At 43.8% G+C, this 26823-nt stretch overlaps 1 protein-coding gene across 1 annotated transcript in view; it reads left to right on the plus strand.

The window, feature by feature from the left end:
* Positions 1 to 18164, plus strand: part of LOC115658513 (myocardial zonula adherens protein-like) — a 98693-nt gene extending 80529 nt beyond the window's left edge. The window contains exons 13-15 of the mRNA XM_030577595.1: positions 14064 to 14768; positions 16107 to 16329; positions 17458 to 18164. Coding sequence (XP_030433455.1) covers positions 14064 to 14768; positions 16107 to 16329; positions 17458 to 17598 — 1069 coding nt within the window. The 3' untranslated portion in view covers positions 17599 to 18164. The remainder of the gene's footprint in view (positions 1 to 14063; positions 14769 to 16106; positions 16330 to 17457) is intronic.
* The last annotated feature ends 8659 nt before the right edge of the window (positions 18165 to 26823 follow it).

A 26823-nucleotide genomic window follows, 5' to 3' on the forward strand; every position in this document is an offset into this window, starting at 1 on the left:
AAACGTTGGGCTGTGTTTTATTATAAATATCAAAAGGAAATTCATTATGCTTTCAAAGGTTTCAATGGAATTTCTTCTGAAAATGTCATACAGGTCTCATTAACTGAGTAAAGCAAAAAATCAACCACTCTGACTGTGAAACTGCGCTGGGCTTGCTTCAGATCAACTGGATCTTGGGTCTTCCTTGTAGAAGTTTCCTCTTACAAAATATATTATGATTTATAGAATAATTTGAAATATGGATTAATTTCTAAACTAAATGAAAAGGACTGAAGAAACTCTGTACTAATTAAAAACATCTTGATATCGGATATGCTGCACAGAAATCACTAACTAAAAGAAAAGACAAGGATTTTATAATTGAATTTTGTTCAGACTTGATTGATGGATAATGTGTGGTCTTTGATGATGAAGGAGGGAGGGGGGAAAAGTTTGTTACTCAGAGAACAGTTAAAGATTTAGGATCAGATCATCAGCTGGTGTAAATCAGCATAGTTCCACTGTCAGGAGATCAAACTAGATGATCAGTGGGTCCTTCTGGCCTTTGAGTATATATACCTAAGTCAAACTGTAAAAATGTTTTTATAATTCAATATCCTGTTTATCAACACTGGTTTGGATAAATGTGTCTTGCAACACTGGAAATTAGGGGGTTTCTGGAATAGTCAATGAGATCCATGTAGCTAGGTCCTATAAAGTGCATTGAATATGTAAGAGTAAATTATATCATTTTATTTAGATCACAAAACAGTGTTCATACCCCATATTCTTTTGTAATTTAAACCATGTTATCAGCTATCTTGTATTTAACTCAAAAAAGCATTTGCGGATTCAGTTTGCTATACTGTATAAATAATAATTACATTGTACATTTTAATATCTACGATATGTAGGATTTGAAAAGGATAAACTTCAATAGATATTGTATATTTTATATGAATTTTTAAACTCTAGTGTCTCAGCACTAATTAGAACATAACAAAAGTTTACCATAAAAATCATAGAAACAACTTATCCTACAAACCCTTCTATGTGCAAAACATGTATGAATTTGAAAGTGATTTGTTTGGCTCTTGGACTTTCTTGTTAATGTTTTCTTTGGCAGATTACTCTTGAGAACAGGAAATCACTCCCTTGTTTAGGACTGAAAACTGCTCTTTGAGCTAAGTATCAAGTAGATGAGGCTCTTAATTAAAGAAAAGAGAATGTAGACTTGTTTTGGATACACAACAACTGGCATAGTGGTCCCTTCTCCCTCAAAAAACAAACACAAAAAAACTGTTGTAAAAATGACTATCCATTCTGTTGTCTAAACCAAGGGCAGATGAAGACAGGTTCCCAAGTACATCAGGGATGATGCTCCATTGACATCACTGGAGTTATACCACTAGAATAAATTGGCCCATTTTTTATAACTTAAATTTCCATTATTAATCAGACATATTAATGAGTGTATATTGTCTTCTAAAAGCATATTTTAAATGAAGCAAATAATATGTTCACTGCATCAAAAGAGTCTTATAAATATGCAAGCAATAGCAAAGATTAGAACCTGGGACTAATCAGTGATGAGCAGTGTTGTTTGCTTTCTTAAGATAAGTTCTGTAAACTAAGTGTTATAGCTTAGCTAATACTTTCTGAGATGTACTTTTATATGGGCATTTTTGATAGCTTTGGGGTGCCTCTCAGACTTGGACTCTGGTTTTCCTGTAAATTGCCAAAATGCACTAATAAAATCTTGTTAAATCTGGAGGTTTTAATACTTCTAAGCTTTCATGAAGAATTCCAGGATTTTCTGGGTGGGGGGTTGGATTTTTGAGGGGGAACAGGGGAGTTAAGTCACTGATTTGACATTTGAGAGTTTTTATGAGTGGATGGGCAGGTTAAAAACTGTACAAAGTTAGGAGGGTAGGATTTGGCCCTTTATTAAGCCCATAGGCTGTCAGGAGATCTCACCATCAACAGTATAGGAACACACACCACCAGAGGGGCGGGAGTGGGGGAGAGGATGGAAACATCTATTTTAATTTTTTTGAGTAGGAGATACCAGAAAAAAATAAAAATGGAAAATTGAAAATTTTGTTTCCAAAACCCAGAAGTCAATGGCATTTTGATTCAAAATTTAACATTTTTAGTTTTGCTTTGAAATATCAATTTAAATTAAGATTTTTTTTTTTTAGTTTTTTAGAACTTCCCAGTTGGTAAATCAACAATTTTGATGCATCCACATTTTTCCGATAAAACTTTTTAGTTGAAAAATGTTGACCGGCTTTAATGCTGTAGCCTTTTTCCTATATATCCTCCCCAAAGAAATCCTTTGGTGTGGATAGAGAGCTTCAGTCTGGTACCTTCCAGAAGTATTAAAAATTCACATATGCAAACATCTATCTCTTTTGGAATGTCCCCAATGAGTTGTATACCAGTAATATGTCAAACAATATACTTTTGGATATGTTGCCTAATTACTTGAAAGCCTAGTCTCCCTATATAAAGAGCAATATTCCTCTCTCCAATCCTTGTCTCATCTGTCACCTCATTTATTCTAATTTATTTATCAGAAGAGTGGATTTTCTTTCTCTTTTGCTCTTGTTATAATCGGATCTTCTTATAGGTTCCAAGATATTTGCCATACAAATAATACTGAATTGCATAGCAACTGTTCTTATACTATTGAGGAATAAATTGCATTTAACTTCAGACATGACTTCAGATGGAAAACAGACTATCGCCTTCTGTCAGCTGTTATTAGATAGCACCTTCTCTTGGGACAATATCCAAAGTGGGGAGCATAGTAAAGTCGACTACTATAAGAAACAAAGGGACCAGTCCTGCGAAATACTAAGCACCTTATATGAGTGCTGAACAAAGTGTTCAAGAAAATAGTAGGTGAATGGAAGAAATGTTCCCCTCTAATGTGGAGGCAAAACATGCTCTAACACAAAGAAAACATTCTTCAAGACAAGCTATGAAAATACTATTTATGTGTATGGTTGCCACCCTCTAGGGTTGGCCTGGAGTCTCCAGGAATTAAAGATTGTCATGTGATTAAATCTCCAGGAATACGTCCAAGCAAAATTGGCAACCGTACTGATGTGCAATGTAAATATATTACTTCTGAACCCCAGTAGAAAAAGAAGTGGCCAAAGTCCCTAGACTGTATTAGGCTGACCACATTCAGTCTGATGACATCTACTTGTCTTTGAAACAGGGCTGTCTGGGGCATTTCCTTCCTGCAAAACAGTTCTGTGTACTCTCAGCTGGCAAGGCCTGAGAATACATGAGCTTCCCCTTCCCCGTAATTGCTCTGAATGCCAGTTCATAGCAGGGAGGTAGGAGTGAGGAGGGGGTTTCAGATCCATTTCTACCTTTGAGCATTTGCATCTGCTTTCCACTGCCTAGGCATCCATAATGGCTTGTGCTGAATAAGTGACAAGATCAAACTCGACCAGGAATGTGTATTCAACCCATTCTTTTCTATAGCTGGATCACTTGATGACCTCCACCTAAATTGCTGATCATACTTAAACCATAAAGAGAATTCTAAATCATATCTTAATACAGGCATCCTATACTGAGCATTCTTCCTAATGATGCTAGCTAAAGACAGACGAATGTCACAGTCTGAGTGATTGATTGTCCTTATGAGTGATGCCATAAGGGAACTCTCACATGTTTTGTATCCAGCACATCATTGCTGATGATTCATGTTGGTAATTTGCAACATGAGATTTCATCCCCATCACCATTTTTCCTACTGTTGTATGGTGGTGTTGCAGTTTAGAGTTAGAAATATAAATTGTAAGTGCTGTTATCTTTCTGCACATGCAATAATGATTGAACTGAAGTTACACAGCAGCAACTCAAAGTGTAATAGTGATAGAGCTGTAGACTATCCTGCCTAGACCTGTGCATTAAAAGAATCCTCTGTATGTGTGTCTCCCGGTTCTCCTACAGAAAAGAGTCATTCTCTTTCCATGACATTGCCACCTCTTTCTCTGTGGTTTGCATAAGGAGAAGAGGCGGAGATAGGGCAGCAGGGGGTGAGCTGAGGGATACTCATCATCCTGCCTCTGGCTGTGTGAAGAGTAAGCTAAAAAAGTTCCACTTATAGGTCTAAAGGTTTACTGGGAGTTGGCCAGAGGAGGGGCTAGAATTCAGAGCAGTTGCAGGGGAATAGAGCCTTCATTTGGCCTATTGCAGTTTCCATGGGGTCATCTAAATTGGGAAGGGGGGAGTATTCTTGCCTATTTGTAATGGGGCAAAACCTGCCTCCTCTGACAGAATAATCAAGAAGAAATGGGGCAAACAGATTTTTTTTTTCCTTCTCCTGTAGGATTTTCTGCAGGAGAGGATGATCTGGGCTGGGGGCAGCAGGCACTGATACAATCCACTCAATACTCATTTAGTTGGGTTTTTCTCACCATGATCATGTTTTTTTTTTCCAGTGGGTAGCTGCCGACTTGATTAATCTCATTTCCCCTGGCCCTCAGCCTTTCCATTCACCTTCCAGCTGAGCAAACAAAGGGGTGGATAGTCATTTTAACATGCTTCCTCCCTCAATCCCTCTGGGATTGGCCTTCAGTTCATCCTGTTCATAAAACAACTGTTTTAACAATCTCTGAGAAATGTGTCTCTTTACTAGTACTTGGACCAAGCGGCCTCTATTGGGATAAACTTTAAAAGACCCAAATCTGCCACCTGGGAACCACCATTCAGCTAATGGCTTTATTATTATTTCTACTAGATGGAGTGGGTTTAATAAAGATCATGGCACTCATAACAACCAGTTGAGAAAAAACAAAATAAGCAAACCAATGGAGTCTGAAGTTCTGTATTTACCTTGTGTATTATGCACAAAGATATTTTAAAACAAGTTTGACATAACAAGGACACTGTCTTGTGTTCTTTGTTTAGATTTTGCATTTCTCTGTTTGAAAGTCCATGGAGTCAGTTTCACTTTTGGCTTTTTTTAGTGTTGCAAGGTTTAGCTCTTGCATTGTGAAGAGGAATGTTTGTTTACTTCAAATTCTCTGTTCTCGTTTGGGAATGTTTAAAAAAAGGTAGAAATGTATCCATTGTCACTACATTTCATAAAAACCTGTATTTTCAAAATGTAAATTTGTGGCCAAACTAAAAATAGTCAATAGAAAATGTCAATTTGCAAAAATCCCTATAATCTCCACCTTTACCCTTAATAAGCAATCCCTGACAATTAAAAATCTTGAGTCCTAATAAGGTCCTATAGTCAGCTAAAAGATAATGTCCATTGAAACAAATGGAAAGGGCTAGATTTTTACCAATGAAAAATGCAAATAATCAATTTTTGTGAGAAATCTAGACCCTCACTACTTTCTCAGTAAACTGATTGTTGAACACTGGACACAAGTATCTGCTTCTGTTCTTTACCATTTCTTTCATCCAGCTTACTACAAAATGTGTTTCTTGCAGTGAACATCATGACCACTTTCAAGAATGCAGACTTTGTGACATGGGGATCCATCTTGAGTTGAACTCTGATGGGCTCAGGGCCCTTTGCCTCAATTTGGTCGCTTGATTTATTTAGTGCAGAAGTCAGCAACCTGTGGTTCACAAGCCACAGATCTTTTCAAACATCTGCACCGCTCAGCTTGAAATAGGAACTGGCGCCACCCTACCATCCCCATTCAATTCCCTTCCTTCTACTCTCAATCCATCCCTCTCTTCCTGGTTCCTGCTGTTTAAGTCTCACTCCCTGTAGTCTTGAGTGCATTTCTCCTATTTTGCTGGTTGTCTTGTGTTAATGTTTTGTGGGAATATAGATGTATTTGAAAATTGCCATTTTGAGTCTCATCCTGGTATGTTCTCTAACACCAGTCACTTTACAAGGGGTGCCCCATTGCACAATCATTGAGTAGGACACCATTATATAAATTTTGCTCTGGGGTGGTAGACAGCTAATTTCTATTATTCTTGTTTGTTTATTTAAAGTACTACTAGAAAGTTTAACAAAATGACTTGCTTCAGGAATTAGGAAATTTTCTATTCAGCGGTAGGGTCTGCTTTCTAACTGCAGAAGCACACAGGTTGGGGGAGCGAAAGGAACAACTTTTCCACTTTGATACATGCAGGCTGCTAAGAGTGCTGAATGGAAGGTACAGATGCTGTCCTTTCCCTTTTTTTTTTTTTTTTTTTTTCTTTTTTCTTTTTCAGCCATTACCAGGAGCTAATTTGAAAGGTGAGGGGACTTGTAAAAGTCCCCACGATTCAGACTTCAGTAAACAGCCTGATCCTGCCCTTTGAGCAGTGAAACCACCACACTGATTCTTCTATGTCTTCATTCCTGCTGTCATGGAGGAATGAACAGGATTTGTCCCTAATGAATTAAAACACTGCATGAATATCTAATAGTTGATGGGCTAGGTTGAAAAATGAGACATCAGGATCTCAGCAGAAAAAATATTGCAGACCTTGAGCTGGCCGCATCATTGGTCTGAACAGGTAGAACACAATTGGGTGACTTAGGATTGCACTCACAACTGGCTTTGCTTCCAACATCATCTATGACAGTTTATTTTTAAGATACAGTGCCCTACAATGTATGACCCTATACACAGTTAGCTGGAAGGTGAGTGTGAAGTTCTGTGCAAAGCGGGAGTGCAGGTGCCAGGGATGTGGGATATTAGACCCCAAAGTAGTTGTGGGTAGAGAGATAAGGGGCCTGGGAGGAGGAGGTGGATGAGGCTTGGTCATGAGCTGGTATATTTGTGTATATGGGATCCAGCAGGGGCATGGAGAGGGGGAGGTGATCAGGGTTTGGAGAAGGGTTCTGCGGGAAGTTTAGTGGAGGGAGGAGCCTGGGGCTTCTGCGTTGGAAGGGACTGAGGGGGGTTATAATGTCTGTGTGGGGGATGCAGAGGTTTTATTGGGGGGTGTTTGGTCAGGCAGGAGGAAGGTGGGCAGAGGTTTAGGGGGCAGGCTCGCAGAGGAGGCGGGGTTGGGCACGTTTGGGATGGTCGGGGAGACACGACTGGCGGTGGCGACATGGCTTGTGGATGGTAAGCACTGAACGCGCCACGGAGGAGGGAGGCGGGGCCCATCCGGCCCAGGGAAGGTGTGCGCGCAGTAGATGGACGGGACCTACAGAGGGGCGGGACGACAGGCTAAGGGCCCAGGGAAGGGGCGGTGCCTTCAGCGGCGCACACACGCGCTTTTCAACAAACTCTGACCCCGCTGCCGTACCGTCCCTTCCGGTAACATGGCGGCCTCCTGTGGGCAACGGAAGTGGCTGGCGGAGCCGGCGCTGGGGAACCCCCCGCAGTGGCACGTGCCCGTTCCCGGCCGGCTGGTAGCATGTCATCGCCGCCAGGGGAAGGCGGGGATCTGCGTGGCCGAAGCCTGCAAGAGCTGCAGGAGATGCTAAGACGCCAAGAGAGGCTGCTGGCCGCTCGGTGAGCCCCGGGTCGGGGGGGGGGCGGCAAGGCCCCGGGATAGCGCCCCGCGGCCACCACCCCGGGGCTGGGCTGAGCCCGTCCTTCCCCGCGCACGGGCCCGCGCGGCAGAGAGGGGCGGTAACCGGCGTAGCTGCTTCCCGCCAGGGACCAGCTGCCCGCCCCCACCTTCTCTTCAACGCTCCTCTGTCATCCCCGCCCCACACACAGAGCTGTCCTCCTCCTGCCCCCCCGCCACCACTTCCAACACACACACAAACACATACACACACTGCTACCCCAACACCCCGCTGTCATCCCCGCCCCACACACAGAGCTGCCTGCCTCCTACCCCCTCATCACCACTTCCAACACACACACACACACTGCTACCCCAACACCCCGCTGTCATCCCTGCCTCATACACAGAGCTGCCCTGCCTCCTGCTCCCCCGCCACCACCTCCAACACACACACTGCTACCCCAACACTCTGCTGTCATCTCTGCCCCACACACAGAGCTACCCTGCCTACTGTCCCCCTGCCACCACTTCCAACACACACACACACACACACACACACACACACACACACACACACACACACACACACACACACACACACACACACACACACACACTGCTACCCCAACACCCCGCTGTCATCCCTGCCCCACACACAGAGCTGCCCGCCTCCTGCCCCCCGCCACCACTTCCAAAACACACTGCTACCCCAACACCCCGCTGTCATCCCTGCCCCACACACAGAGCTACCCTGCCTCCTGCCCCCTCACCACCACTTCCAACACACACACACAAACTGCTACCCCAACACCCCACTGTCATCCCTGCCCCACACACAGAGCTGCCTGCCTCCTGCCACCACTTCCAACACACACACACAAACTGCTACCCCAACACCTTGCTGTCATCTCTGCCCCACACACAGAGCTGCCCTGCCTACTGTCCCCGTCACCACTTCCAACACGCGCACACACACACTCTGCTACCCCAACAGCCCGCTGTCATCCCCGCCCCACACACAGCTACCCTGCCTTCTGCCCCCTCGCCACCACTTCCAACACACACACACACACACTGCTACCCCAACACCCCGCTGTCATCCCTACCCCACACACAGAGCTGCCCTCCTCCTGCCCCCCCGCCACCACTTCCAACACACACACTGCTACCCCAACACCCCGCTGTCATCCCCGCCCCACACACAGAGTTGCCCTGCCTACTGTCCCCCCCGCCACCACTTCCAACACACACACTGCTACGCCAACACCCCGCTGTCATCCCCACCCCACACACACAGAGCTACCCTGCGTCCTGCTCCCCCCCACCACCACTTCCAGCACACACACACACTGCTACCCCAACACCCCGCTCTCATCCCCGCCCCACACATCATTGAGCTACCCTGCCTCCTGCCCCCCGCCACCACTTCCAACACACACACACACACACATATACTGCTACCCCAACACCCCGCTGTCATCCCCGCCCCATACATGGAGCTGCCCTGCCTACTGTCCCCCCGCCGCCACTTCCAACACACACACTACCCCAACACCCCGCTGTCATCCCCGCCCCACACACAGAGCTACCCTGCTTCCTGCTCCCCCCCGCCACCACTTCCAACACACACATTGCTACTCCAGCACCCCGCTGTCATCCCTGCTCCACACGCAGAGCTGCCCTGCCTACTGTCCCCCCGCCACCACTTCCAACACACACACACTGCTACCCCAACACCCCGCTGTCATCCCCGCCCCACACACAGAGCTACCCTGCCTCCTGCTCCCCCCCGCCACCACTTCCAACACACACACACACTGCTACCCCAACACCCCGCTGTCATCCCCGCCCTACATACAGCTGCCCTGCCTACTGTCCCCCCGACACCACTTCCAACACACACTGCTACCCCAACACCCCGCTGTCATCCCCGCCCCACACACAGAGCTGCCCTGCCTACTGTCCCCCCACCACCACTTCCAACACACACACACTGCTACCCCAACACCCCGCTGTCATCCCCGCCCCACACACAGAGCTGCCCTGCCTCCTGCCCCCCCGCCACCACTTCCAACACACACACACGCTCTGCTACCCCAACAGCCCGCTGTCATCCCCGCCCCACACATCATAGAGCTACCCTGCCTCCTGCCCCCCGCTACCACTTCCAACACACACACTCACTGCTACACCAACACCCTGCTGTCATCCCTACCCCACACACAGAGCTGCCCTGCCTCCTGCCCCTGCAGCCACCACTTCCAACACACACACTGCTACCGCAACACCCCGCTGTCATCCCTGCCCCACACACTGCTGCCCTGCCTCCTGACCCCCAGCCGCCACCTCCAAGACACACACTCTGTTACCCCAACACCCTGCTGTCATCCCTGCACCCCACACACGGGTGCTATGCCTCTTGCCCCCCCAGCCACCACCTTCAACACACACATACACGCACATGCTACCCCAACACCTCACTGTCATCCCTGCACTCAACACAGGGGTGCTCTGCCTCCTGCCCCCCAGCCACCACCTCCAACACACATACTCTGCTATCCCAACACCAACAACCCGCCTCTCACACACAGGTGCCCTGCTTCCTAATGCACCCTCCCTCTCCAAGGCAACACACACACATTGAGAGATGCATTGCTACCCCAGCACACCGCTGTCATCCCTGCCCCACACACAGAGCTGCCCTGCCTCCTTCGCCCCCAGCCACCACTTCTAACACACATGAGCACACAGACAGAGATACGCACTGCTACCCCAACACACCTCTGTCATCCCCACCACACCTGCATGCACACACAAAGCTGCTCTGCCTCCCCCAGCCCCCACCACCTATAACACAGACACACGCACGTGCGCACTCCAAGACTCACCACTACCCCGACACCAATGCATCGCTATCATCTCCCTTACATCTGTGCGCACAAATGCAGAGCTGTCCTGCCTCCTGTTCCCCCGCCCCAGCCACCATCACCTCCTGCAAGCACATATAGACACACTACTACCCTAGCACTATTGTCATCCGCTCCCCCCCCGCCCACACACACAGAGCAGTCCTGTGTCCTGTCCCCTAGCCCCCAGCTTCCACCACCTCCAACACACACACAGATAGAGGCACCACTACCACAAGACTAACACACCGCTATTGTTCCCCCTACATTAACATGTGCACACACACACACAGCTGCCTGCCTCCTGTTCTCCCCCCGGCCCACAGCCGCCAGCACCTCCAACACACACAGACATGACACAGTGAAGCCTGATCCTGCTAGTGACTTCACATGCGCACCCGTCCCCCCACTGTTCGCTGTCACTTTGGACAGTGGATACCGCCCACTGTGGCAGAAGCTGTGTCCTTTTGAGAGGGATAACAACCAGGTCACAGATCGGACTCAGTGGGCAGAACAGGCCCAAGAGTCATAATGATTTTCCCTTATTGAAAGGGCCACCTCACGGGGGCTATTGCCAAGCACAGAGAGTGCCGTGATAAGGGACAGAAGGATTTGGGAGTCCAAGCACTACAGGATTAGACTATCATAGAATTCAATGCCAGAAGGGATGACCGGATCATCTGGTCTGATTCCTGTGTACCACAGGCCACCAACACCATACAGCACCCACACGCTAAACCCAGTGACCAAAGTATTACAGTCTACAGGAAACTAGACTGTTAGGTGCCACAGGCAGAGAATAGGTGGGACTGGGGTAAACCAGTGCCCAAAGCCCCTGCAGTGATAGGGAAATAATTGTTAGGTAGACCCAGGGCTTGTCTACATCAGAAAGTTGCAGCGCTGGTGAGGGAGTTACAGCGCTGCAACTTTGAAGGTGTACACATCTGCAGGGCATCACCAGCGCTGCAACTCCCTGTTTGCAGCGCTGGCCGTACTCCCGTTTTGTCTCGGGTGTAGAGGATCCAGCGCTGGTGATCCAGCGCTGGTAATCCAATGTAAACACTTACCAGCGCTTTTCTTGACCTCCGTGGAAGGAGGAAGCCTCTGGTAATCAAGCTGATCTCCTTTCCCGGTTTGCTCTCTCGTTCCCGGAACCCCGAGCAAGCAGGTAAGGAGAACCGCTTGCTCGGCGGTTCGGGGAACGAGAGAGCAAACCGGGAAAGGAGACCAGCTTTGCCGCGGTTTGCTCTCTCGTTCCCGGAGCCACCCTGCAAACCGCAGGGAAGGAGAACCGCTTGCTCGGCGGTTCGGGGAACGAGAGAGCAAACCGGGAAAGGAGACCAGCTTCGCCGCGGTTTGCTCTCTCGTTCCCGGAACCCCGAGCAAGCAGGTCTCCTTCCCTGCAGTTTGCAGGGTGGCTCCGGGAACGCGAGAGCAAACCGCGGCAAAGCTGGTCTCCTTTCCCGGTTTGCTCTCTCGTTCCCCGAACCGCCGAGCAAGCGGTTCTCCTTACCTGCTTGCTCGGGGTTCCGGGAACTAGAGAGCAAACCGGGGAAGGAGACCAGCTTCGCCGCGGTTTGCTCTCGCGTTCCCGGAGCCACCCAGCAAACCGCAGGGAAGGAGACCTGCTTGCTCGGGGTTCGGGGAACGCGAGAGCAAGCTGGGGAAGGAGACCAGCTTCGCCGCGGTTTGCTCTCTCATTCCCGGAACCCCGAGCAAGCAGGTCTCCTTCCCTGCGGTTTGCAGGGTGGCTCCGGGAACGCGAGAGCAAACCGCAGCGAAGCTGGTCTCCTTTCCCGGTTTGCTCTTGCGTTCCCGGAACCCCCCTTGAAGCCGCCCAACAGCGCTGCAATGTGGCCACATCTAACACCACTTGCAGCGCTGGTTGCTGTAAGTGTGGCCACTCTGCAGCGCTGGCCCTATACAGCTGTACTAATACAGCTGTAACAACCAGCGCTGCAAAATTTTAGATGTAGACATGGCCCCAGTTAATCCAACAAGTAACCTGCACCCACACACTGCAAAGGAGGGTGAAAAGGTTTGTTTCTGGCAATTTGACCTGGAGGGAAATTCCTTCCTGACCCAACACGTGGTGATCACTTAGCTCCTGAGCCTGGGAGCAAGAACCAGTGAAGAACAATAAATAAGTGATGCTTTTGCTTTAGTAGGGCCTGATCTTGCAAGCACTTAAGCATGAGTGACTCTATTCAAAGTCAATGGAGTTCTTCACATAGGTAAAACCACCTCATATGTTTACATGTTTGCGGGGTCAAGGCTTTAATGATTTACAAATCTGACATTACCTACAGAAATACATTGTTTTTAAGGAGGCTTTCTAGTTTGGTTTCAATAAAAGGAGTGTGTGTGAGAGCGAGTTAATGAGTAAAGGCCAAAGTGGGGAGGGGAACGCAATTTGTGTGGGGAATATAGAGAGGTAGTATCTAATCTTAGGCTATGTCTTCATTGTAAAAAAGATATGTCTTGTTTCACATTGAGATAGCTAGTTTGATGTAAAATTGTAGTGGAGACAAGACACAAGTAGTTTTATACCTCAGCATAGCTAGTTGAGGTAAACCCCAGTTAGTGGGGCTATGATTGATTACAACTAGCTGTTCTGAGGTAAAAACTCCAGTGCCTGGTCCCTTCTAAAAAATGACAGTGAGGTAGCTAACTTAGTATAACAACGTATTTCCCCCCCCCCCTTCAGTGAAGGAAGCCTAAAGGGTGGGGAGAAGGAAGAACTAGAACAAACATGCATCCTGCACAAATGTGCAATTTTAGCCCTATTCTGTAAGGCAAGGGAGGGCAAACTTTTTGGCCCGAGGGCCACATCTGGGTGGGGAAATTGCAAGCAGGGCCAAGGCAGGGGGTTGGGGTGCAGGAGGGAGTGTGGGGGATGGGAGGAAGTGCGGTGTGCAGGAAGGGGCTATGGGCAAGGGGTTGGGGCAGAGGAGGGGTGTGGGGTATATAGGGGGCTCAGGGCAGGGGTGCGGAGTGCAGGAGGGGGCTCAGGGCAGGGGGTTCGGGTCGGGCAGGGGGTTCGGGGCAGGGAGTTGTGATGTGGGGTGCAGGAGGAGTTTGGGCTCCGGCCCGGCGCCGCTTACCTGTTAGTAAAACTTCCTTGGACCCAATTTACTGGTTGTGAATGCTACTCATTTGTGTCAGAATCACATCAATTTCTAGGTTGGATTTCACACACACACACACACACACACACACACTTTTCTCTGATTAATTTGCTACAGATACCTTTGATAACATAATAGAGTTGTGAAGATTATTCTGGGTAAGGCTGTCAAGACAACAGTTTAAGAAGTATACTCAAATTTTACATATGTTCACAGTTCTAAAGTCAATTGATAAATATCTTCAGTAATCATAGCACAGTTCACTTCAATCTTGTATTTTGCCCTCCAAGTTCTGTGATCTTTTAAATTAAATCACTGTAAAATATTTGCCATACCATTAATTCAGCTCAGAATAATCTTCACTTGTTTTGATAAAATGATCACTATTTTTCTGCTATTGTCATGAACGTATAAAACTACAGATTTCATGCATTTATGCAAACTTCAGAATTCTAATGTTTTCAGAATGTTTTGTGTCATGGAACCAGCAATGTTTTAATATTTTCATGAAACTATTAACTTTATCCATCGGCTATTACATATGTGAATATCAGAAATAAGACTGAGGCTTCTCATGTAACTCTTTCTTTCTTATTTTTAGGACTTTTATTTATAGACTTCCAGATAAAGGTAAAAAGATCTCTGATTTTGTTGAAAAGCTGAAGCTTGCCATAGCACAACAGGAAGAATTAAGGAAGACAACTGAACTGTTGTCTGTTGTTAGACTGGAGTTTCAGACAAAACAACAGGAGATTAATACAAACAAGCAAAGAGTTGCCCTGAGTGAGGACAAATCAACAAATAAAGTTTTCTCATCTATTTATGAAAACTCTGCTACTAATGTAAACAAAACTTCTAAAACTGTTGTGCAAGACAAGGAAGCTGAATGTACTGAGAAAAGAGAGACACATACGGCTTCTGCAAAGGGCCATAAAAAACGTGATCAAATAGAGAGTATGATCGAAGACCATGCAAAATCTCACGAAAGTAAATCCAATTTAAATTCATCCTCATTCAGCCTGATGAAAATTGATCAGCAGATACCTAAATACCTGGGTGAAACAGAAAGTGCAGTGGATGCTTCAGGCAACAATGGTGACATGCTGGTTGAGGCCTTTGAAAGGATTGCAGTTGGAGATGGGAATAACAGTGAAAGAAAATCAGAAAAAGAACAGGACATTGCTAAATTTAAGAATAATCCCTTTGGAAGCCTTCCCACGGTAGCACCAAAAAAGCCACATTATATTGAAGTTCTAGAATCAAGAGCTAAGAACCCAAGATCTAAAAATAAATTTAAAACCAACGTGTAAGTATTGCTGAATAGAGAAGTTTCTCATAAATAGGAGGCCTAACTATTATCTATATAAAACTGGCGACTGTAAATGCTTTTTGCTTTTGCTTCGTTTTGACAGTATTAGATGATCAAAAAGACATATGGCATTTTGTGGCATGCTAGTTTAATGTGCTAGTCCCCCACATCTGGGGACTGGGGCTAAAATCCTGATTAAAAGTTATCTTATAATGTGTCGCTTAGTCTCCTGATTCCACAAGTAATAAATAATCATCAGCAATACTTAAAGGTTTTTTGTGTTTTTTTTGGTCCATGCTACAAAGCTATTAGTTAACTGGCAAATATTCCTTTAGGATTACAACTGAACTGTAATAGTTGGTGGCTTTTCAGGATCACTCTGAATTTTAATTTCTGTATTGGCAAAATTGTCTGGAAACTTCAACAGTGACTACCCGAAGTTTCCCTGACTCCCAGCCATTACCATTTTATGGACACAAAATAAGCAGAAACAGAGAACTAGAAGTATAACTTCTGGCAGAGATTTTTTTTTCCCTGGAAGAATATTTGTTACAAGTTGGTGATATGATAGAGTTTTGCACCTTTACTAGGTTCTATACTGGATGCAATTGATATGCATGATGGAGCATCATCGCAGTGCCTTCATGTACTTGAGAAGATGGACCTATTGTAGCTGCAGATCACTACAAAGTATATTGAAAGTGTTAGTAGATTATAAGCTGTATAAAATCGCTAGTTCATTTTTTCCATTGATTAAAAACTTCAGATATTCACAGAGGAAGGCAGGAAAGAGTGACTCCATGTGTCTGTGTAGTATGTGATGTTGTGGTTAGTATTAGAAACCTGTGTGTAGAGAGAGATTGTACTTAAGTAAGGCACAATCCTTCAATGTGCTGGAGCATTTCCTGTGAGAAAATGAATGTCCTCAACCTCAGGGAAGTTAATTGAAGTAGATAGTGTTTGGTAGATTGAGAGAGGCAGCATATTCTAATGGACTCATTGCTGAGTTGGGGACTCCTTCATTCTAATCCTTGCTAAAGCAGTGATTTACTCTGTGGCTTCAAAGAAATCACTTAGCCTCTCCATGAATTTTTTCTCACTGGTAAAGTTTCCTTTCTTATAAAAGTGTTGTGAAAATTAATTACCTTTTTACATGAAGAAGCACTATGAAAGTTTGGCTTATTGTTCACGTACGTGGTATATTATAATATGACCTGATTTATACTGTCTCTTTCTTAGTCTTTCTGTATCAGAAATGACTGTTTCTAGAATTAAAAACTATCTTACATTCACATTGCAAATATGGGTCGCAACTTCACATTTGATCCCTTTTAGATTACCAGCTGAGTGGAGTGGCTCATCTCATGATTCCTCACCTAGTCGTTCACCTAGGAGACTTGGGTCTTCGATTTCTGTAGAAGAAAGACGTCTTAGAAATAAGAAACATCTGGATGACATCACAGCAGCCCGGCTGCCACCACTTCATCATGCACCTACCCAATTGTTATCCATAGAAGAATCAATGGCAATTCAGACACAGCAAAAAGAAATTTATGGGGTATGAATCAGTGTTACTGTTTGGTCTGGAAAATGTAATTATATTGCTGGGACCATTCTGGAAAGCTACAGTATAAAAGCTATGCCTTTCATATGTTAGTCAGTTGAGACTTCCAGGCTCTTTATAAGGTCAGATTAATTTTTCTATTTGATTCCGTCAGTTGTTTTTTTTTTTTTTCCAAATTCATTCTTTAGAGTGTTTATCAAAGCAGTGAATAAAATTTAGCATTATTCTTTGCATGTAATAATGATCAGTTCATTACAGTGTTACTTGTCACTTCTGTGATTTGAACTCAAAAAGTATACTCAGTAACAAACATACCAGTCACTAGCGTATGCTGGATAACCTATTCAGGCTAATGAAGGCAAAAGAAGTATCCAGTGTTATAGATCTGAAAGGTATGCATGTAATTACAGTTGATTTTCTTCGCACGGTGACTGGCAATGACCAAGTTCTTTGTAGTCACTGGAGGTTAAGGAAGTTTCATTTTGAACAGAGATCTGGCACTGGATGTTGGCATTGAATTCCACATGATCACAGACTGGTAATGTTTAAAACGAGACAACTAGTAAAAACTTGTTGGTATTCAGCTATTTAATTTCAGTGTGGTGCTGCTTAATATTTTATAAGCCCTTACTAATTAATAATCTCAGCATTCCTGAGAGTTAGGTAAATGTTATTTCCCCTTTTTACGGAGCAGGAAACTGGAACTGGAACAATTATGGGAGTTGCCAAAGGCCACAGTCTTTGTCAGAGCTGGGTTTGTAGCATGGGAGTTCTGTTTCTCAGTCATATGATGACTCTGGTAGGCCACGTATCTACATAGGCCTGATCTTGCTCAAGTGGAAGCAGGTCTTATGTAAGAATTGCAGCATGAGAAGCTGTTGCTCAAGTAATAAAATGAAATCATTTCTAAATCAAAATAGTAAAGATATTTTTGTTCAAATTTAAGGAACTGTCCACTGTTTCTTGCAGATATTAGGAATTGCTGGGATGAGACTTAATGTGATCATGCCAGTTACTCTGTAATGTTTCTGTTTTTCAACTAGTAGATTTTTGATATCCAGGATGAATAACAAATTGTAGTTTAACTTATGTCTCTCTCTCTTTCCTGTGTGTTTGTTTTAGGAAATGCAAGCCAAACTTGCTGCCCAAAAACTCGCAGAAATGTTGAATATTAAAATGGTCCGGTATGAACCTGAAGGGGAAACCTCAATGAAGTACAGAGAAGTGAGGGATGACGAAGACTACCATTCATTGGAAGACTGAGTTCAAAAAGGAAAATATCTGGCAGTGGACAGTGTAATTGATCTCTTGCGCTATCCTTTTAAAAACTCGAGAACCAGGATTCTTGCCCATGTAGATTGCTGTGTTTGCTAGAGGAGATGTGGCACTGCAGCTCTGGGAAGGGATTAATAGTTTAAGTACAAATGATATTGGTGTTTGTGGCCTGATTTTTCACAGACAGACAATGTGCTCAGTGCCTCTGAAAATTGCCCGTTGGGCTTTATGTAGCTTAGCTAAAGTAGCTGTTCAGCATACTGTGGTAAGCAGTGACAGAGTGTCTACAAGAAGATGGTTATAGTTGGCGGGAAAAATGAACATAAAAGAAATAAATATTTATTAAACCTATTGTGAATAGATAAGAACTCTGAGTTTTAAAATAACTTAAAAACCTCTTCAGGCTCTAAGGGATGTTCTCTCCAGTTATGGCGACCCTTGTTAAGCAAATCTAGAGATTTAATTAATTTGAAGACTAATATTTTCTATTAAAGGCCTTGGTGTGTTTTTTTCTTCATACTATTTTTGTACATTGATTATACTTTTGGAATACTATTGTCTGCTGAAATTAATAGAACAGATCCTTCTTCTAGTTTCATTAGAGGAAATAAAGTCTTGGGTGTTTTTTCAGTAATGCAAACTAGCCAACCATTGAAGATCAAAAATCTCTCAAACACAGTAGCATTTTCTTTGTTTCAACTGAAGTTTGAAGGTGGAGAGCACTAGTGAAAAGCTTTTGTTAATTACAAAGAAATACAGCTCAGATTAAAAAAAAAATAGAAAATTCTTTATTTTACTTGCCAAGACCTGGGTTCTGAGATTCCTCTGCATCATAGGGAATACAGCTCCCTGCTGCTGACTTAGTTATTGGCAATAGCATTAGCTGTTGTAGGAGAACTCAAGCCATGGCAGGTAAAAAGACTTTCGTTCGTCCACTAGCATTAAATATACTATAGTGTAATCTGCTTTGAATGACTGACATCTGGAAACTTAAGGGCCTTTCCATAGAAGTGCCATACTTGTAAAAGTATGCTCACACCCATAAAACACGCTTTGTGCAAATCATACATAGCTACCTGTCTTGTGTACAGATGCATGTTTCTGAAGCCTCAAGCATTGTGTCCTTCAAATATGTGACCCTGAACATCAGATTCCTTTCTAGCTTCCAAACATAAACAACAAGCTAAATCATAGCTAGCGAGGTTATTGTCTAAAGGATAATTCTGAAATTGTGTTGCTGTATTAGGGAACTGGAGGATGCTAATTAAAAAGAAGAAAAGGGCCTTGGCTTGCAGGATGTAGTGAGAATAGTAGTTTTGTACATTCTGGAATAATGAAGCATCCGATTAGAAACTTTCAGCATTTTGACTTCTGTTATGCATGCTTTTAAAATTTGATTCTGCTGGTGACAGTTAACCTTTAGTACAAAAATAACCCAGTTGAACTGGAAAACATGTTGAATCTTCAGGTTTTGAAGATTATATTAGAATGCAAACTGACTGGAAATTGGTTATATTTGTTTAAAAGTTGGGGAATCCTGTATATTGAAAGATTGAATAGCAGACACTCTGCTCCTCAGTGTCTCATGTTTAAAGAGATGAAACTGTGGAAGCATGTCTACTTTGTGATCCTGTGGGTTTTAAAAGCAAACTTGCCAGAAGAGTTTGGATTTTGCTCCTGTTGAATTATGTAAGCGCCACCCACCCTAATCTTAAGCCTACTTATGCATTAGTTTCTGGTGATTCTTGCAACCATACAACTTTAAACTGTGATCTTGTTTGCTTTTCAAAGCTCAGTTCTTGACTGGGTGAGGAGGGGCAGGCAGAGACTCTCCCAAGGACAAAGCCAGGTGGTGTAGGAAGTGCTGATGGCTCATAGGTGACACTCATTCATTCATGAATCAATGTCTGACTGTGCTATTAAGGGATAGTGCTGAAGTTTTCATCTTTTAGGTGGAACATCCTGTAGTCTTGACCATTTAACATCTGATTTTTCAGAATGTTAAAACTTTGCAACCTCAGTTGAAGTCAGTGGGGAGTGGCAGGTGCTCAGCAACATCAAATGCCAAACCCTTAGTCAATGTAGATCTCAGGTCTCTCTTAAGAGTAAGGATGCTCTGATATTAGATTTTGTATATATAAAGTCCCTCTTCAGTTTCAGCTGGAAACAATATTCATCACTTCAGGTTCTCAATTTAACCTATTAAACCTCAGCTGCACCCTATTAAGTATTGGCACTATGAAGAGGCTTCTGTCCCAGTATACTCCTCACCACCACTGTCCCACCCTGACTCTCCCAGCTGTGCAGCTCCCAACAGGCTTGCCTTCTTCCCTCTCCCTTGGACAACACAGTATAGCTACCTGGAAGGGAGAGCTGCTGCAAGCACCGGGGAGCATCTCCTGGATCCGTATCTCCCGCTGTATTTTTCCCTTTTTTTTTTTTTTTTGGTAACCTTGTCCATCTGCCACCCTTGTGCATCATAGCATCCCTCTTCCTTCCCCAGCCACGGCCTCCATTTCACCATCCTTGTTACCATCACCTGTCTACAGTTTCTACCAGCTCTACCTGCTCCTCCTCTCCCCATCCCTCTTCCCACCAGCACCAATCCAGCTTTCACATCCACACACTCCTCTGCCTCTTCCCCTTCATCTCTGATGAGATTTGCTCCTTCCTCATCCTCTCCACCTGCCACACCCATCTGTGCCACTACTCCGCCCCTCTAGTCAATCACTCCTAACCTCACATCTATGCTACTTCTTCCCTCCTCTTTTTGTTTCTGGAACATCCACTCCATCTCTAAAAAAATCACAGCCATCTAGGACCTCTCCGTATCTTGCTGCTCCCTCCAGGCTCCTGTCCCTCACAGAGACCAGAATCCCTTCTGACACTGTGGCCCTGCAGCTGCCCTCTCTTTTAGAGTATGTCTGCACTGCAGCTGGGATTTCCAGCACCAGTAGACAGACTCACAGTAGCTCTTTCTCCAGCAAGTGGCTAAAAATAGCAGTGTGGATGTTGCAGCATAGGCCGGAACTCAGGCTAGACACCCGAATCCAAGCCCACCTGACCCCCTTGGTCCAAGCTCATGCACCTAGCCCAAGTTGTCACCCAGGCCACTACATCCACACTGCTATTTTTAATGCGCTAGCTTGAGCTGAGCTAGCACAAGTCTCAACCAGCACTGAGAATCACACCTGACAGGTGCAGTGCAGACATAGCTGGAGAGGTCTGTCCTTTCTGACTTCCTGCCCTGGATCAGACATGGTGAGGGAGCTGAGTTTCTCCTCTTCTGTTCCTTTTGCTTCCAACTTCTCACTGCTTCCCACTCTTGTGAACAGCCCTGCATCTGACTCTCCCCTCTCCCTATCATCTACCATCCACCCAATTCCTTCCCATCTGCTTGCTTCTCTAATTTTGACTCCTGTTATCTCTCCAGTGACTTCAGCTTCCACACTGATGACCCACCTGATCCCTTATTTGGAAGTTTCCTCAACCTCATCTCTTCATTGTACCATGCAGCCCTGGTTCAATTTTCTCACTCACTAAAAAGGCTGTTGACTTGCCTAGTTCTTCCACTAGCAGTGCTCTTGCTCTGATCTCTCTGTTGCTGATTTCCCACATGACTATCATCTGGTCTCAGGATCGCCCATCAGCTCTCCCAGCATGCCCTGTCTCTTGGCCTTTCTGTGATATCCAGTGCATCAGTTTCAATGAGTTCTCGTCTGCTTTCAGCCCTTTCCTCCTTGCCCTCTCATCTTTCTTTTGTCGATATGGTTGTTGATTCTCTCCATGTTTCACTCTCCTCCACTCTTGACTCTTTTGCTCCTCTCTCTCCCGTCACAAGGTCTGTTCTGCCAACTCCTAGCCTGGCTTACTCTCAACATCCACTTCCACAGGCCCTGCTCTTGCACTGTGGTGTGTCTCTGGCTGAAATCCCAGGTGTGACCAGGCTGACTTCCTTCCTTAAAGATTCGTTCTCTGAGTCTGAGTGGCCAGATGTTGAGTGATCACCTGTGCGTGAACACTTTTCACAAAGCGAGAACTCTACATCTGACCTCAGACCTCGTCCTCAAAGGAAACCTGCACTACACCTTCAAATGACGAGCCTGGGAGCTTAAATTCATAACTTTGCTAGACACTAAAAATCATGGACTGAATAGACACACCGGATTTCTGGCTTGTTACAAAAATCTAACAATCTGTTCCACCTTGTACTCAGTGTCACAGCTAAATACATTTCCCAGACCTGAAGAAGAACTCTGTGTAAGCTCAAAAGCTTGTGTATCTCACCAACAGAAGTTGGTCCAATTAAAGATACTACCTAACCCACCTTGTCTTTTTGGGATGAAAATTCACCAGGAAAATGGAAATATTCATATTTAAAACAGTGAAATACAACTGGCATGGTTGATACCAGTACAGGGTGAGAGTTGTTTCTTACCAGGGGAAGTTACAGGAATTCGTACTAAGTAGTATCCCTCCAGCTTACATTTTAAATTTGACATTATGGACTGGGTCCTCACCTAGCATAAATCAGTGCATATCCATTGACGTCATCACTGAGGTCACTGAAGTCCATAATGTTTAATTTAGATATTTGTATTTCTTCCCTCTCTGTGTACACAGATGGGATTAATGTAGTTAGTTATTAGATCAAAGTATCCAATATAATGGTGTATTTGTAACAGGATTTAAATAGTTGCAATCCAAAATCTAGCCTTCATCTAAAGATGAACACTTTATAAGACTCCCTTTGTATACTTTTGCTGACTGCCCACCTCGTTGAAATATTTCTGTTTATACTTTTCTTCTGCTGTCTATCATAAAATGTCTTTTAAGAGAAACCCTCATGGTGGTGATCTCATACCCTTTTATTTACTTAAAAAACTGCCCAGTAGCGATAGGATTAGCCTAGAGCTGGTTATAATATAATCTCCTCTTCTCTATCAATATTTGAACTGCAGCTCTACCATCTCCCCCACTACTATAGTAAACCCCAGGCCCTATCTAAATCTGTGACAAATTCCAATTCTGTGGCAGGAAACCCACAATTCCATGACAATGTTACTTAGATTTATGATTTGGTGGTTTTATTTTTTTTCCAAATACATTGATGAGTCCTCCCTGGAAGTACTGTGTGAAAGGCCTGAGTAAAGAGAAATTTATGCCTACTAAGGCTTGATGTTCAAGGTCCTTGCATAGACAGTGCCCAGTGTAAAGCTCTGTCCTTCCAGGACTGGCAGTGATGGGAGGGGCTGAGCCAGACTGTATAAGGCTGGCAACAGCTAGGGGCTGAGCTGATGCGCTGTGGCAGCCGTGTAGAGCTCCAATACCTCCTCGATTGTGAAGTGGGTGAACACAGATTGAGGGGCAGATGATATTTTGTATATAAGATTTTTTTGCTAAAAAAAAATCTGTCTGTGATTGTTATCCCTGTCTCTGCAGTTGTCACTTGCTTTGGATTGTAAGCTCCTTGTCATAGGGACTGTGGATATAATTTTCAAAAGTGCTGAAGTGACTTAGGAGCCTAAATCCTGTTGTCTTTGAATGGGACTTAGAAAAGTGTACAGTTCTCACTTTATATTTTTTTATTACAAATATTAGCACTAAAAATGATAAACAAAAGTAGCATTTTTCAATTCACCTTATAGAAGTACTGTAGTGAAATCTCTATCATGAAAGTGCAGCTTACAAATATATTTTTTTGTCACATAACTGCACTCAAAAAGAAAGCAATGTAAAACTTTAGAGCCTACAAGTCCACTCAGTCCTACTTCTTGTTCAGCCAATCACTAAGAGAAACAAGTTTGTTTACATTTATGAGTGTCGCAAGATATTTATGTGCCATATGCACTAAAGATTCATATGCCTCTTCATGCTTCGGCCATTGTTCCAGAGGACGTGATTCCATGCTGATGATACTCAATAAAAAAAAATAAAAATGGGTTAATTAAATTTGTGACTGAACTCCTTGGGAGAGAATTGTATGTCTCCTGGTCTGTTTTACCTGCGTTCTGCCATATATTACATGTTATAGCAGTCTCGGATGACCCAGCACATATTGTTCATTTTAAGAACACTCTCACTGCAAATTTGAGAAAATTAAAACGATACCAGTGTGAAATTTCTAAAGATAGCTACAGCACTCGACCCCAGATTTAGGAATCTGAAGTGCTTTCCAAAATCTAAGAGGGAAGAGGTGTGAAGCATGCTTCAGAAGTCTTTAAAAGAGCAACACTCTGATGTAGAAAGTACAGAACTCAAACCACCAAAAATGAAAATCAACCTTCTGCTGGTGATATCTAACTCAGATGATGAAAATGAATATGCATCAATCCGCACCGCTTTGGATTGTTATCGAGCTGAACCTGTCATCAGCATGGACGCATGTCCTCTGGAATGGTGGTTGAAGTCTCAAGGGTTATATGAATCTTTAGCGCATCTGGCATGTAAATATCTTGTGACACGGACTACAACAATGCCATGCAAATGCCTGTTCTCACTTTCAGATAACATTGTAAACACAAAGCAGGCAACATTATCTTCTGCAAATGTAAATGAACTTGTTTGTCTGAACAATTGGCTGAACAAGAAGTAGGGCTGATTGGACTTGTGGGCTCTAAAGTTTTACATTTTCTTTTTGAATGCAGGTTTTTTGGTACATAATTCTACATTTGTAAGTTGCACTTTTACAGTAAAAAGATTGGACTACAGTACCTGTAATAGATGAATTGAAAAACACTATTGCTTTTGTTTTTTACAGTGCAAATATTTGTAATACATATAAAATATAATAATAATAAATATAAAGTGAATTCTGTACATTTTGTATTGTGTTGTAATTGAAATCAATATATTTGAAAACGTAGAAAACATCAAAAAATTTAAATGGTATTCTATTATTGTTTAACAGCGTGATTAATTGCATGTTTAATTTTTTTAAATTGCTTGACAGCCTTAATTGTAATTCATTTTTCATAACTAGGGCCCTACCAAGTTCATGGCCCATTTGGTCAATTTCATGGTCAGAGGATTTTAAAAATCATAATGTCATTATTTAAATCTGAAATTTCATGGTGGTGTAATTGTAGGGGTCCTGACCCAAAATAGGGTAGTGGGAGAATTGCAAGGTTATTGTAGGGGGATCATGGTATTGCCACCCTTACTTCTGTGCTTCTCCTGGCGGTAGTGCTGTCTTCAAAGCTGGGTGCTTGGAAAGTGGCATCTTCTGGCCAGGAGTCCAGCTCTGAAGGCAGCACCACTGCCAGCAGCAGCATAGGAATAAGGATGCCCTGGTATGGTATTGCTACGCTTACTTTTGTGCTGCTACTTTCAGAGCTGGGCCCTAGGCAAGCAGCTGCCACACTCTGGCTGCCCATTGCCATCCTTACTTCTGCGGTGCTGCTGGCGGTGCTGCCTTCAGAGCTGGGCGCCTGGACAGCAGCCACCACTTTCTAGCCACCCAGCTCTGAAGGCAGTGCAGAAGTAAGGGTGGCAATACCACGATCCCCCTATAATAACCTTGCGGCGCCTCCCCCATGACCTCCTGTTGGGTCAGGACCCCCAGTTTGAGAAACGCTGGTCTCCCCTGTGAAATCTGTGTAGCGCAGGGTAATAGTACACAAAAGACCAGATTTCATGGTCCGTGATGCCTTTTTCATGGCTGTGAATTTGATAAGGCCTTATTATAACTCACATGAGCCAAAGGAACCAGCTGATCTCCAAGGGGAAGAAGAGCATAAATGAGCTTTCAAAGAAAACTGTTAGCCAGCAAGACAGTAATTATTCATATTTGCATTTGAATTTAGGAAAGACCTCAGGACTGTGCATAAGATGACAGACATGTTCAAGTCTCTGGTAGATTATGAATGCTCTGTTGCCTCCTGGTTACTATGAAAGTCCCACAGTTTCCTAAGTGTCTCAGGAGAGCTTCTTGGTGCAATTGTGTTTTCTGGAGTTACAGAGCCATCAGATCCATTCCTAATTATGTGTGAAATGTCTCTGTCTTCAGCTGGTTTTTTCCCCTATGTAAGGAAAAAGATAAATATATGGATTCCCCAAATCCTCATTATGTGAAATAATATTTTCTTTACTGACTTATGTTGTCTCATATTAGTTATAAGTTCTCAGCCCCTAGTTTCATATTATTCATCTTAGCTGTTTCAAAATGGCACTGTACTGATTATAATACTACTTAAATGATAGCTGATGATAAATATTATCCTTGCACAGACATAGGGCATCATCATATGTCATGTCTACAGACCATTTTTTTGCTAGAAGAGCAGATTTTTGTGGCTGTAGGCCAGGAATTTTAATGAAAGAAAACATCAAAGATGCAGAAGAAATGAGAATATTAGTCAAGGAAGATACACAGTGATGCTCTCTGATAACCTCTGGTAATTGACATTAGAACTATGTGGGAGCAACTTAAATAAACATCTGGACACTGAGTTTAGACATTTCCAGTGACAAAACCCAGACAGATCTTCTGGACTTGCAATAATAAATATTTCAGCACAGTCTACATGAATCACCTTAAAATCCTGTTTTCAATTATTCTAGTTTTATAAATACATCATAGTTAATCATTCAAGTATATAATTTCTTTTGAAGATTACAGAATTTGATTTTTGTTATGTTCACATTAAATGCAGTTTTTTATTCATATCAAATTTACTTCTGTTTGTACAAAAACAATAGTGTAAGCTTGCCAAATGCTATTAAAGCAGAATGCAACTGAACTTTTCCTTGGGTGGAAGGGCCTTTTCTGAAAATCCTGGCCATGCACTATAATTCATTCCAGCCATGCAGCCCAGTAAAATAGTGGTGAAAGAAGATTACAGTTTAAAAAAAAAAAAGGGCAAACTGTTTCCCAATATCTTTTTAAAAGGGTCTTTTCTTTTTTTGCTTAGTTTTAACACGATTATTTTTACAAGAATATGGTCTGTGCTCACATGGCTAGCCCAAGCTAGCAGAGCTAGAACGAATCTGTCTACTCAGGCTGGGAATCATGCCTCTCAGCTGCATTGTAGAGATGCATAAAGTGGCCCTCTGCCATCAAAGGTGTGCTGAAAAGAGGGAAAAGTCTGGTGTCTTGTGTGTGCCAATCATGGGGGTGAATTAGTGAAATGCAGGTTTGCAGATGTATGTACTATGTAGAGAATTTGTTCTATGTTATCACAACTCTCCAAAATCTGCAAAATACATTTTCTG

The sequence above is a fragment of the Gopherus evgoodei genome, chromosome 10, assembly GCF_007399415.2.
Source record: "Gopherus evgoodei ecotype Sinaloan lineage chromosome 10, rGopEvg1_v1.p, whole genome shotgun sequence".
NCBI classification, from domain to species: Eukaryota; Metazoa; Chordata; order Testudines; family Testudinidae; genus Gopherus; species Gopherus evgoodei.